The sequence below is a fragment of the Scylla paramamosain genome, chromosome 6 (genome assembly GCF_035594125.1).
Source record: "Scylla paramamosain isolate STU-SP2022 chromosome 6, ASM3559412v1, whole genome shotgun sequence".
Taxonomy (NCBI): domain Eukaryota; kingdom Metazoa; phylum Arthropoda; class Malacostraca; order Decapoda; family Portunidae; genus Scylla; species Scylla paramamosain.
In genome coordinates, this window is record NC_087156.1 from 35,881,997 (window position 1) to 35,896,996 (window position 15,000).

Genomic DNA, 15,000 nt, shown 5'->3' on the forward strand with positions numbered 1-15,000 from the left:
TCCATTGTTCCTGGACAGATCCAGCAGCTTTAGATCTGTAATATATCACAAATTCCACAGATAGAGATGAGCAGCATTTGACTCCAGACAGACACACTGATAAAATTACTGGAAACACAATGAATTTGTTAAAAAAGAATAAGAATGGCATTCTCATTTAGATGAAGGAATGATAAAAAAAAAAGTTGATTTCCATGATAAGACCAAGATTGGAATAGGTGGCAGTGGTGTGTGTGGTCTCCTCATATAAAGAGAAATATTATAAAATTAGAAAAAGTACAAAAAACAGTCATTAAGAAGGTCCCAGAGTTGAATAAGTCGACCTATGAAGAGATGAAGGATGTTGAAAATTTATATCCTTGAAAATAGGAGAGAGAGAGAGAGAGAGAGAGAGAGAGAGAGAGAGAGAGAGAGAGAGAGAGAGAGAGAGAGAGAGAGAGAGAGAGAAATTTAATAAACACCTATAGAGTTATATAGTATAGAAAATGTGGACAAAGAATGTTTTATAACTTGGTTCTATGGTTAACTACACAAAAACTTGTGGAAGGAGATAATGAGTGGAAATAGGTAGGCATATCTCTTTTATTTTTTTTAATGTAGGAAGGACACTGGCCAAGGGCAACAAAAATCATACAGGGATTGTCATGTTAAGGGCTAATGGCTGCCTGCAACTTCCCTATTTTCCTATGGTTAACATTATATCATCATATCAAATATCATATAGAAATGTGGACAGCAAAATTGACAGTTTTAAAGTAAGTTCAAAGTAAAAAAGTAAAAAATAAACAAAAAATCTGTTGTTACTATAGAGGGTTACAATCAGGTATCATATAGTATTCAAATCTTAATTTTTCCAAGAACCAATGCTCTTTTGTTTTTAATGAGGCAAAGGGGAGAATGTGTCTGTTGTTAATACACCAGACTGGCCATTCAACTAACAAAGTGAGTGGGAATGTCTTGGTTATTATACATGTTTTTTTTCACGCTATAACACTTTAAAAGTCACGTCGGCCCAAAATAGTCTAAGTTTAAGATGAGGCTGGCACATAGAAGCCCCATCCCACCATAGTCGCTTGGACAGGGCTTCTATGTGCAAGTCTCACCTTAAACTTTGACTATTTTTGGCCAATCCTGATTTTCTTTTTTGACCTGAGGGCATGAATTGTTTACCATCAAAATAACTTACAAAATGCAAATAACTTACACGACCACATTGTTGTAATTTTATCTCATACTATACATAAAAACACAAATTTAAAGCATCCTAGACACTACACTAGAGACAGCTGGTAGATCTGGCTTGCAAGATTTGCACTGAAGCAGGCAAACACATTAGCCTGCAGTACCAGGCAGAGAGGACACACCCAGCACTAGCTGTAGACACATCAGACCCCGCAATGGGGCACCACCATCACACAGCCTTGATTGCACAGACAGTATGTGTGCTGGCAGAAGAAGACAAAGTTCTGCAAAAAAAAGTAATGCAAATTGCTTATTCTGCATCACTCACACGCTATATTCCACACTCACGCAGACTTTACTTTCCACGAACTCTTCACTCCCTTTCCTGGCCTATCAGATGGCTCAGACAATTCTGAAACACCCCCACAACTCTTCCATATCTATTTCTCTTCAACCAAATACCTTTTTCACATGCACACACCACAATACCTGAGCTACACATCCTCTCCTCTTATTTCACACTCATTCACACTGAAATCATTCCTTGTTAGGTTAATCAAGACTCACACCTATTATTAACAGGAGCTCCTAACATGCAATTATCCAGCTATCTGTTGCTCCTCTTGCAATCTTATGCCTTTATTTTCAATGTTACTGCTCTTGTAATCTTAATAAGTGCATGCCTGCCTCCCCTCCTCCAATTCCTTCAGAAAAAACCCCATCCATCATCACCTCATCATTTATCACACTCCCAACAATGCTATATACAGCTGAAATTCCCCTGTCCAAAATTCCTGGGACTGAAAGTGCTGCAGATTTCATTTTCCCAGTTTTTTTAATATTTTTATGTGGATTTATCAAATGGGACAGCTTGGGGTTGGCATCAAGGTTTACACCTACCTTCAATGTGGCTTTACAATGGCCACAAAGAATATCAAAGTGTAAAAACATGACAGCACACCCACAGAACAAAGGCTTCAGTGTTCAAAAAGTAGCAAATTGTCACCCATGCCCTGAGGATGCCATGTTGTCTTTTAGTCACAGAGGGACTGCCAGACACAGCAGAGAGGGATGTCTCTCCTGTGCTTCCCTGCCTGTCCCCCCCTTACCAGCACCTTCTCATTCCACGGCTCACATTTAATTCTTACATTATAACGGGTCCTGGCAAGCTTAACAAAGAGAAGAGTGCTGTGATGGCCCTTGTTTGAGAGGGCTTGCTACTTGTGAGACTGGAAGGGAGACAGCAAGATCAGCAGCGAAAGCTATGACAAAGGTATGATACAAAAGCCATGACAAAGGCAGATACAAAAATAGTAAGCTGTTGCATTGTAAAAACTGATTTGCTGCACCTTCTTTTAGTCAGAAGAGGCTTGGGAGTTGCAGGGTAACAGAGACTGTACTGGCGCACTAGGCATAGCTGTCACTCCCAAGAGAAAGAAAGGCTCTTGGTGATAAAGGAAGGCAGATACAAGAATAGTAAGCTGATGCATTGTAAAAACTGATTTGCTGCACCTTCTTTTAGTCAGAAGAGGCTTGGGAGTTGCAGGGTAACAGAGTAACAGCTGTTCCAACCACTGAGAAGCCTTTGCCAACTAACTGTGTGACGGCTGCTTCTGATCTTCCCATCTTTCTTCCTGTCTGACAATTACTGATCCCTTCTTGAACAACCACAATCACAACACTCTTATGAGAAGAATTAAGCTGTAGCAAGCGGGAAACAAGCAGGGCAATGTGGGAAAGACATCTCCCACTATGCTTGACTGTTATTATCAGTGTCAAGGATTCAAAAACTGAGTATTGCATCTTCAGAGCACACAAGTTACAGACAGAGGACCTCAACTGTACTAACACAACACAGTATTCACCTGACTGTTGGTTCCTGAAAGGCTCCAGTCAGATGTGCTTGTTGCTCCTCATTTACAGAAGTCTCCCAAGGTCTCTTCTCTGTCACCTGAGGGAAAACACAGTCAACAAACACTGCAGCATTATTACACAGCATGGGAGGCACGACAGAATACACTGATATGCACCTTCAAGAAATGAAAAGAATTAAAGCAGCAAACTGTGCCATTTATACACAGCAAATGTTGGTCTGGGGGTCAGGAAAGATATGAGTAGAAGCAGTAGTAGTAGTAGTAGTAGTAGTAGTAGTAGTAGTAGTAGTAGTAGTAGTAGTAGTAGCAGTAGTAGTAGTTTTAATTCCTCAAAGAACAGTTCTATTGCTTTAATTTCCTGCCTATCTAAAGTTTTTAATCTACCCTCAACAGGAATATTCTTAAACATCTATCACTTCACAGCCTTCTTCTATCTGATCGCCAGTATTAGGGTCCATCAAGGCTGCTCTACTGGTGATCTTCTGGCTTTCCTTACTGAGTCTTGGTCATCATCCTCTTTTAGAGATTTTGGTGAAACTTTTGCTGTTGCCTTGGACATATCAAAAGCTTCTGATAGTCTGGCACAAAGCTTGCATTTCCAAACTACCCTCCTACGGTTTCTATCCTTCTCTCTGTAACTTCATCTCAAGTTTCCTTTCTGACCGTTCTATTGCTGCTGTGGTAGACAGTCACTGTTCTTCTCCTAAATCTATTAACAGTGGTGTTCCTCAGCGTTCTGTCACCCACTCTCTTCTTATTATTCATTAATGATCTTCTAAACCAAACTTCTTGTCTTATCCACTCCTACTCTGATGATACCACCCTGCACTTTTCCACGTCTTTTCATAGACGTGCAACCCTTCAGGAGGTAAACATATCACGCAGGGAAGCCACAGAACGCCTGACTTCTGATCTTTCCAAAATTTCTGATTGGGGCAGAGCAAACTTGGTATTGTTCAATGCCTCAAAAACTCAATTCCTCCATCTATCAACTCGACACAACCTTCCAGACAACTATCCCCTCTTCTTCAATGACACTCAACTGTCCCCTCTTCTACACTGAACATCCTCGGTCTGTCCTTTACTTATAATCTGAACTGGAAACTTCACATCTCATCTCTAGCTAAAACAGCATCTATGAAGTTAGGTGTTCTGAGACGTCTCTGCCAGTTTTCTCACCCCCCCAGCTGCTAACTCTGTACAAGGGCCTTATCCATCCATGTATGGAGTATGCTTCACATGTCTGGGGGGTTCCACTCATACTGCTCTTCTAGACAGGGTGGAATCAAAAGCTTTTCGTCTCATCAACTCCTCTCCTCTAACTGACTGTCTTCAGCCCCTCTCTCACCGCCGCAATGTTGCATATCTAGCTGTCTTCTCCCGCTATTTTCATGCTAACTGCTCTTCTGATCTTGCTAACTGCATGCCTCCCCTCCTTCCACGGCCTCGCTGCACAAGACTTTCTTCTTTCTCTCACCCCTATTCTGTCCACCTCTCTAATGCAAGAGTTAACCAGTATTCTCAATCATTCATCCCTTTCTCTGGTAAACTCTGGAACTCCCTGCCTGCTTCTGTATTTCCACCTTCCTATGACTTGAATTCCTTCAAGAGGGAGGTTTCAAGACACTTATCCATCAATTTTTGACCACTGCTTTGACCCTTTTATGGGACTGACATTTCAGTGGGCATATTTTTATAAGATTTTTGTTGCCCTTGGCCAGTGTCACTCATACATTAAAAAAAAAAAAAAAAAAAAAAAAAAAAAAAAAAAAAAAAAAAAAAGCTGGCAATCCCACACACACACACACACACACACACACACACACACACACACACACACACACACACACACACACACACACACACACACACAGACATCATTCACACTCTTAGCCCCATCAGTCCCTAGTGGAAAAGGACAGTCAGACACAGCACAGCTGGTCACATACATCCAAACAGAACTTGACTTAATCCTGTAAAATACAAACAGGTCTATACAAAATACAGAAAAGACATGCAAGTGGAGGCATCACCAACCTCCTCCGGGAATCTGGCAGGACAAACGGCACGGCAGAACCCATTCTTGCTCCCGTACTCCACATGCTGGTCTAGCATCATCGAGTGGGCAAAGCAGTTGTAGCGTTTCTCCCACTCACTCTCTCTGCTGAAGTCTCTGTTCTGAATCTCTCTGCTGAAGTCTCTGTTCTGAATCTGACGCAGAAGCTGAGGCGACAGTACCGGCAGCACAGCGTCAACCTGAGGAATGTCACCAATGTTCAGTCAATCAAACCATAAAAACACTATTGAAACTCCCCTTAACTTCCACTAGAGCTTGTTGAAAGTGAGAGACACAGCACTGCAACACATAAGAACAGCATCCTCTTAGGAAAATGTTCCTGCTGTGTGTGGATTTGTGAGAGAAAAGTACACAGTTGTTTTGCAGGAGTGAAGCCATTCTGAAAGATAATGTGTCACCTTTTGGAGAAATGTGCCTGTGTGTTACAGGCACACTGTCCAAGCAAGATTCCACCACCAGCACCTGCGGATCCCTCTGGATAGACAGTGAAGGTCTTAGCAGCATCACTCCCTGGCTCTGTGAATAATGTGACAGATTTCAACACAGTGTTCTCAAGATTTCAATAGTCAATATCTTCCATGGCTACACAGGCCCACAGTCTTATCAAACAAACTTCCAATTGATTTATTATAACTAATTAATCAGACATTTGAATCAAGTGACTGAGATGTCAGGGAGTCAAGACAGGCTCGTGCAGTAGTGGCCAGTCAAAGCAGCAGAGTGCAAGGAACTAATTCTCAAAGAGTGGTGGATGAAAAGAACAGACTCAGTAATCAGGTTGTTAGTGCTGAGTCACTAGGGAGATTTTAAAAGAAGATACACAAATCTAGGGATAGGGATAAGTAGAAATAGGTAGACACATTCAATTGAGGAAGTGCCATGTGCAGGCCTGATGGCTCCTTGCAGCTCCCCTCATGTTCTCATGTTGTTATGTTCGCCAAGACACTGAAGCGACTCACTCAGGCGCACAAACTTCTCCAGCTTGGAGAGAATGTCTCGGCGGTTGTGCTCAAGTAGGGTCTTCAGGAACCTCTTAACAGTAAGGTCCTGGAAGTGTGGGCACTCCTCCATCGTGGTGAACACAGCGTGGGTGAAGGCATCGCTTCTCTGGCACCGCTGCAAAGTATTACAGCCTCCCTTAACAACATGTACATGCTTACAAACATTTTATCACTTAACTCAGAAAGAAAAAAAGGAGTTATTTGAATCTGTGGTCAGCAGCAATCCATGTAAAAGTGAAAGTGTGGACACTGAAGCCGTGAATAATGAGAGATGACTGTATTACCATCATTTTTATTATTACTATTTTTTTTATCATTACCATTTTTGTGGAAAACAGCCTTAGTACATGTATGCATTATTAATATTTTTACATTTGTGTCAACCTTTTTTTTTCTTTTTTTTTTTTTTTATGTAGGAAGGACACCACAATCCCTCCACTTTCCCTCACTCCAGCTGTTTGTGTTCCAGGAAAGCAAGCACCACCTCTCCTCTTTAGGCCCTCTCCCATTCCTGCCTGGCATCTTCCCAGAGCTACTACTACTACTACTACTACTACTACTACTACTACTACTACTACTACTACTATGAAAATAGCAGTAAAAGACAGCTAGATATGCAACATTATGGCGGTGAGAGAGAGGCTGAAGACAGTCAGTTAGAGGAGAGGAGTTGATGAGATGAAAAGCTTTTGATTCCACCCTGTCTAGAAGAGCAGTATGTGTGAAACCCCCCCAGACATGTGAAGCATACTCCATACATGGACGGATAAGGCCCTTGTACAGAGTTAGCAGCTGGGGGGGTTAGAAAAACTGGAGGAGACGTCTCAGACCACCTAACTTCATAGAAGCTGTTTTAGCTAGAGATGAGATGTGAAGTTTCCAGTTCAGATTATAAGTAAAGGGCAGACCAAGGATATTCAGTGTAGAAGAGGGGACAGTTGAGTGTCATTGAAGAAGAGGGGATAGTTGTCTGGAAGGTTGTGTCGAGTTGATAGATGGAGGAATTGAGTTTTTGAGGCATTGAACAATACCAAGTTTGCTCTGCCCCAATCAGAAATTTTGGAAAGATCAGAAGTCAGGCGTTCTGTGGCTTCCCTGCGTGATATGTTTACCTCCTGAAGGGTTGCAAGTCTATGAAAAGACGTGGAAAAGTGCAGGGTGGTATCATCAGCGTAGGAGTGGATAAGACAAGAAGTTTGGTTTAGAAGATCATTAATGAATAATAAGAAGAGAGTGGGTGACAGAACGCTGAGGAACACCACTGTTAATAGATTTAGGAGAAGAACAGTGACTGTCTACCACAGCAGCAATAGAACGGTCAGAAAGGAAACTTGAGATGAAGTTACAGAGAGAAGGATAGAAACCGTAGGAGGGTAGTTTGGAGATCAAAGCTTTGTGCCAGACTCTATCAAAAGCTTTTGATATGTCCAAGGCAACAGCAAAAGTTTCACCAAAATCTCTAAAAGAGGATGACCAAGACTCAGTAAGGAAAGCCAGAATATCACCAGTAGAGCGGCCTTGACGGAACCCATACTGGTGATCAGATAGAAGGTTGTGAAGTGATAGATGTTTAAGAATCTCCCTGTTGAGGATAGATTCAAAAACTTTAGATAGGCAGGAAATTAAAGCAATAGGACGGTAGTTTGAGGGATTAGAACGGTCACCCTTTTTAGGAACAGGTTGAATGTAGGCAAACTTCCAGCAAGAAGGAAAGGTAGATGTTGACAGACACAGCTGAAAGAGTTTGACTAGGCAAGGTGCAAGCACGGAGGCACAGTTTCGGAGAACAATAGGAGGGACCCCATCAGGTCCATAAGCCTTCCGAGGGTTTAGGCCAGCGAGGGCATGGAAGACATCATTGCAAAGAATTTTAATAGGTGGCATGAAGTAGTCAGAGGGTGGAGGAGAGGGAGGAACAAGCCCAGAATCCTCCAAGGTAGAGTTTTTAGCAAAGGTTTGAGCAAAGAGTTCAGCTTTAGAAATAGATGTGATAGCAGTGGTGCCATCTGGTTGAAATAGAGGAAGGAAAGAAGAAGAAGCAAAGTTATTGGAGATATTTTTGGCTAGATGCCAGAAATCACGAGGGGAATTAGATCTTGAAAGGTTTTGACATTTTCTGTTAATGAAGGAGTTTTTGGCTAGTTGGAGAACAGACTTGGCATGGTTCTGGGCAGAAATATAAAGTGCATGAGATTCTGGTGATGGAAGGCTTAAGTACCTTTTGTGGGCCACCTCTCTATCATGTATAGCACGAGAACAAGCTGTGTTAAACCAAGGTTTAGAAGGTTTAGGGCAAGAAAAAGAGTGAGGAATGTACGCCTCCATGCCAGACACTATCACCTCTGTTATGCGCTCAGCACACAAAGACGGCTCTCTGACACGGAAGCAGTAGTCATTCCAAGGAAAATCAGCAAAATACCTCCTCAGGTCCCCCCAACTAGCAGAGGCAAAACGCCAGAGGCACCTTCACTTAGGGGGATCCTGAGGAGGGATTGGAGTGATAGGACAAGATAAAGATATGAGATTGTGATCGGAGTTTACATACAAAATACTTATAATACAGAGAAATAAATAAAAAATAGAACAGATTTCATGGGTACAATAATAATAGAGTCCTTTAAAGAGAATAATGTCACCTTTCATTATCAATTGTTAGCTTTGTCTTGTCTGAGGTGAGGGTGCCACTGACTTCTTCCTCTCTCAACTGTCTATAGCTTGTCTATGTCATGCTGTAGCTGACTGCATTCATCTTGTGACTGAAGTGTGTCTGAAAATCACATTGATGATCATTAAATAATTCATATGCCATCCATACAATCACATAAGAACATAAGAACATAAGAAATAAGGGAAGCTGCAAGAAGGGAGCAGGCTTACACGTGGCAGTCCCTGTTTGAAACACTCCAACCTATTTCCATCTGTTATCCCCATCCATAAACTTGTCTAATCTTCTCTTAAAGCTCTCTAGTGTCCTACCACTAACTACATGATTACTGAGTCCGTTCCACTCATCTACCACTCGATTTGAGAACCAGTTTTTTCCTATCTCCTTCCTAAACCTAAATTTTTCAAGCTTGAACCCGTTATTTCTTGTTCAAAGGTTGGCTATTTGTCTGGAATGAATATGAGTACAATGCAAGGTGAGGCACCACACAGGATATGAATGCAGCCCAACACTCTCCAACGTACAAAACCTTACGAGTAGTTAGCTGCACCCATAAATTAACATTAAAATTATATTAAAATGCCCTTTAGTCCCTCCCAAATAACACCATATCAATGTGTCAATGTGTATTCAATGCATATTAATAACACAGCTGCCTTGAAATATTTCAATATACAGTCTGCATAACACCTACCTACACTCACCTCACATAACAACAAAACAACCTCACACACACACACACACACACACACACACACACACACACACACACACAAACCTCATGAATATTCCCTTGAACCTAACCTAACCTAACCTACACTCACCTCACCTAACAAGAAAATAACCTCTCTCTCACTCTCTCTCTCTCTCACACACACACACACACACACACACACACACACACACACACACACACACACACACACGTCTCAGAAACATGCTGCCGCCTGACGCGCCTCGGCCTATTCGTGCCACCAGACACCACAATAAGATAACGCCCCTAAAGGTGCCACGTAAGGACCGGTACAGACTCAGTGCAATTCCCACCATGGTGTGAGCCATCAATCAATAGTCTCTTCTAGATTTGACTTACCTCTAGGATTAATGTCAAGTATTTCCCCACCACCAATGTACATTTTCAGTTTGTTGACTGCCTAAAGAATAAACCGTTTATTATTATTATTATTATTATTATTATTATTATTATTACACACACACACACACACACCTCATGAATATTCCCTTGAAGTGTTCCTTTGAAGTGACCCGAGACACGAGACCTTCCCGGTACAAGTTAATTTAGTGAATACTTGCAAATTAGTACTTTTTAGGCTAGGTCATTTTTGGTTAAATTAGGTTAATGAAGGAGGTTAATGAAGGTAGTTTAGCTTAGGTTAATGACCTCAGCAAAGCCCTGTTTTCATAATATTCTAATTCTCATTCTTAGACAATTCTTAGACATTCTTAGACAAGGAATGTGAAAAGTGGTTCATCTCTCTCTCTCTCTCAAGCCAGCTACTCAAGCTTGACTGGGGCACAGGAACAAAAAAACAACATTGCATGTACTTTGTTAAACTGAAATTTTATACCACACCCTAAAAAAAAAAAATAAATAAAAAATAAAAAATAAAAATAAAAAAAAGCATATATATAACACACACACACACACACACACACACACACACACACACACACACACACACACACACCCTAGGGAGTCATTAACCTAACCTAACCACCACTACCACCACCTAACCTGGTGCCACTCATGAAGGAATGTGGTCCCAGGATGACTGGGCTTATGGCTTAGTCAAAATGGGTTCCCAGTTATTAATTTCTGTTAGTTATGCTTATAAGGACTCCACACATTGCTTCTGGCACTGCTAATTGCTTTATGTCACAGTGAAAGGGTTAAAGATCACCCATTGCTACACATCTTGCCATGCAGTATCAAATTAATAACCTTATACAAGTCACAGCAGCCTGTTATTAAGAAATTAAGGTTTTAAATGTAGACAGTCTTTCATGAGCTTGCATTGATGGGATATGCTACTTATAGTGACAAATTCCTACCAAAAACTTCATTAATCTCAAGAAACCAACAGAATCCCAAATGGAAACAAATATCTATTCTGTATTTCCACAATTCCTCTATTTAAGTGCACACCGAGGCATCTGTACATTCCCTTAACCTTAATCTTTCTACTCACCGCGGGAAAAGTGCAGCTGAAGGAGGGAGCAGGAAAAAAAAGCCACATTTTGAAGCCAAGCCATTCTTGACCTTGCGCTACGTGACTTACAAGGGGAAGAGACCGCGGGCTTAAATGTTTTCTTTGTTATTGTTATTTTAGTGTTTATCTCTGGCCTTTTTCGTATTTTTTCCATTATTAATTTTTCATTTTCTTATTTTGTAATGCTTTAGTGACAGTGTTAATGATGAACCAATCCAATTATATAAATCTTTTTTATTTTTTTATTTGGGTGGATGGGGGAATTTCTTGGTCTACAAATCTTCATTACACACATAATCCCAGTGGCTGTACTTAAGATAAAAACTGTTTGCTCTAGAACACTCCTGGCTTTACATATCTGCTTTACTTACGGTCCCAAAACATTTTACAGTATTGACGCCTAACACATTTCAGTCTGATAAATGCTTGATGTAATATGTTTATCATATCCTCTAACTCAACTTTGTTTTATGGGTGAGGATGACTTAATTAAAATGAATCCAAAACATTTTCCCACACAAGATATTAGGAATTATAACTTATTCTCTAAAGACTCAAGTTTGTTTATGTGTGAAGCCTACATTACCTACTCCACACAAGATATTAGCAATTATATCGTATTTTTAAAGACTTAATTTTGTCTGTGTGTGTGTGGGAGACTATACTGAAAACATAGTTATTTCAATTACTCGGTAAATTCAGCTAGGAGAGGTATATCTGACCACCTAACCTGCTAGTATCTCCTAAAGTAAACTCCATTCAAAAGTTTCAGTGATAGGCAGGTGAGGTATAGAGAGGTCAAACTCCACCACCCCTCTTTAATTTGAGAGAAAATAATACAAAACTTCAAGAGAGAGAGAGAGAGAGAGAGAGAGAGAGAGAGAGAGAGAATTGGTGGGACATGATATAGTTTACTTGAGTGGAGAAGAGGTCAGGAAGAAGATAAATAAATGAATAAATAAATAAAACGCTATTTTCTCCACCACCCATTCCTTACCCATCAAAAAAAAATTAAATAAATAAACAAAAAAACATTATTTTCTCCCTGTCACCCATTTATTCACCCATTTCTTCCCCATCACCCATCACTTACCGAGTCCAGCACCACCGCCACCGTGTAGTTGAATGGGAGATGGGCAGCCGTCCCATACACTGTGTTCTGGAAGATCCCAATGGCAACTGTAATGGGAGGGGAATGGGTTAGCAGGAATGGTGATGGTGATGAGGAGGAGGAGGAGGAGGAGGAGAGAAGATAAGGAAGAGATAAAGAAAAAAAACAGATAGTAACTAAATTATTTATCCTCCTCCTCCTCCTCTTCCTCCTCCTCCTCCTCCTGTCTTCCTCTGCAATCATCAAAGTAGACGTTTAAGTTAGAATATCTCTCTCTCTCTCTCTCTCTCTCTCTCTCTCTCTCTCTCTCTCTCTCTCTCTCTAGTTGAAGTGGTGGAGGTTTTCAAGGGTGTTTTTAAGGTTCTAGTGACAGATTAATAACATTTCTATATTATTAACAGGAGAAACACTCTTGAGAACCTCCACTACTTTCCAAAGGCTGTAATTGAAGTGATGCAGGTTTTCAAGGGGGTTTTTAAGGTTCTAGTGACAGATTAATAACATTTCTATATTATTAACAGGAGAAACACTCTTTTAAAAGGCTCTCATTGAACTAACACAGGTTTTCAAGGGTGTTTTTAAGGTTCCAGTGACAGATTAATAACATTTCTGCAATTACACCATTGAGAAAAGACTGGTGAATAGGTAGAAGGAGAAGGAGAAGGAAGAAGAGGAAGAAGAAAAGGAGGAGGAGGAGGAGGAGGAAGACAATTAGTTCACCCTTAATTAAGAAGAAAAAAAATTATTATCTTTAAAAATCTGACTTAATTTTCTTTTTCCCCATAGTAATTAAAGGTAACTCTCTCTCTCTCTCTCTCTCTCTCTCTCTCTCTCTCTCTCTCTCTCTCTCTCTCTCTCTCTCTCTCTCTCTCTCATTTTTATTAATTCTTTCTACTGTTTCTCAATCTTTTCCTTCCTTCCTTCCTTCTTCTAAACCTCTCTCTCTCTCTCTCTCTCTCTCTCTCTCTCTCTCTCTCTCTCTCTCTCTCTCTCTGTAATTCCTTCATTTCTTAGTCATTATTAACTTCATTTCCTTTACACTTCCAAACACCTCTGAACAACCCCAAACACACCCACACACACCCAGACACCACCACACACCCGCAAACACACACACACACACCCAGACACCACCACACACCCGCAAACACACACACACACACCCAGACAACACCACACACCCGCAAACACACCCACACACACCCAGACAACACCACACACCCGCAAACACACACACACACACACACACCCAGACACCACCACACACCCGCAAACACACACACACACACCCAGACAACACCACACACCCACAAACACACACACACACACCCAGACACCACCACACACCCGCAAACACACACACACACACCCAGACAACACCACACACCCGCAAACACACACACACACACCCAGACAACACTACACACCTCCAAACACACCCAAACACACCCACACTAACTCAGACGTGTCCCTCACCCCCCCTCACCCCAATATGTAATCACCCCTTATATGTAATTCAAATAAGATAAATTAGTTTAATATTCTGTCTCTCTCTCTCTCTCTCTCACACACACACACACATACACTTCAATGATACACAAAATAATAATAACAAAAATAAGAAATAAAGAATGAATAGGGAATGATTGATAATACAACTCTCTCTCTCTCTCTCTCTCTCTACATACGTTCTTGGCAGTGATGAACAGTAAGAAGAAGAACAAGAAGAAAGGCAAATAGAAGAAGAAGAAGAAGAAGATAAGACAATAAGATAAAAACCAAAGATATATATATATAAAGCAAAAACACACTTACCAAACCTACACAAACATGAACCAAGCCTCTCTGGAACACAACAGCTGACACCACACCTCCCCAAACAACACTCCCCAACCCAGTGGAGCCGTACAAACCTACACACACACACAAAACAAACCTGTCAGGCGGCTCTTCGTTAAACGGCTCGGAATCTTGAAGGGGTGTCAAGATTCCGGAATCAGGTGTGACCTCAGCAACATCCCTTGGTCCTCTAGGGGCTCCCAATTGGGGTCCTCAAGGGCGGGGTGATGGCCGGGTCATGGGGAGGGTGATCCGCCAGGGGTGTTGACACGGGACAGATCTACAGAAGCTAAGGGTGCCAGGTAGTTCCCAGTGTGGTGTCTGTCAGGGCCCGAGTCCCCTGCGCCTTCCTTGCTGTACATGTTGATGGTGAGGCTGAGGTGGTGGTGACTGGTGATTGAGAGAGGCATGGTGGGGTGTTTGGGGGTCCTGGGGGTGTCTGGGTAAGTTATGCGGTGTTTTGGGTAAATTTTGGGGTGTTTTGAGTGTGCCTGAAGCTGTCTTGGGTGTGTTTAGATGTGTATCTAGTGTTTTTTGTGTGTTTTTAAATATTTTAGGTGTGTTTATTGGTATCTTTGTGTGTGTGTGTGTGTTGAGGGGTGTGTGAGGGTTGGGGAGGGCAGTTCAACGGGTGTTTGGATCAGTGTTTTAAAGTTGGGTGTAGCAGTGATGGGCTGAGATGGGGAGAAATTGGGGAGTACTGGAATTGGGGTAGATGGGGCTGGAATGGGGCTAAGCAGACTGGAAATAAAGGGAAGCAAGACTGGAATGGATTGGGAATACAGGAAAATCTAACAGGAATGGGTGGAAATGGGCCAAAACTGACTGGAATTTAATAGGAATACAGCAGAGACTGGAATTGTGCTGGAATAAGGCAGAACTGACTGGAAGGCACAGGATTGGGGGAAAAGCTGACTGGAGCTGGAATGGGCAGGAATGGAGGTGTAGGAATGGGTGTTTTAAATGGGATATCCTTGTGTTTAAGAGATGGGTGGCTGAGTTTTAGTGATGGGTAGCCAT

At 41.6% G+C, this 15,000-nt stretch overlaps 1 protein-coding gene across 1 annotated transcript; it reads right to left on the minus strand.

Moving 5' to 3' along the window:
- Nucleotides 1–568: 568 nt before the first annotated feature.
- LOC135101677 (uncharacterized) lies at nt 569–11,131 on the minus strand. Its single transcript, XM_064006004.1, has 7 exons — nt 11,010–11,131; nt 8,771–8,901; nt 6,093–6,249; nt 5,532–5,649; nt 5,094–5,312; nt 3,048–3,133; nt 569–1,466 (listed from the first exon to the last, which is right to left on the minus strand). The coding sequence occupies exons 3-5, from the start codon at nt 6,202–6,204 to the stop codon at nt 5,171–5,173; spliced, it is 372 nt and encodes a 123-aa protein (XP_063862074.1). The 5' UTR covers nt 6,205–6,249; nt 8,771–8,901; nt 11,010–11,131; the 3' UTR covers nt 569–1,466; nt 3,048–3,133; nt 5,094–5,170.
- Nucleotides 11,132–15,000: the final 3,869 nt, after the last annotated feature.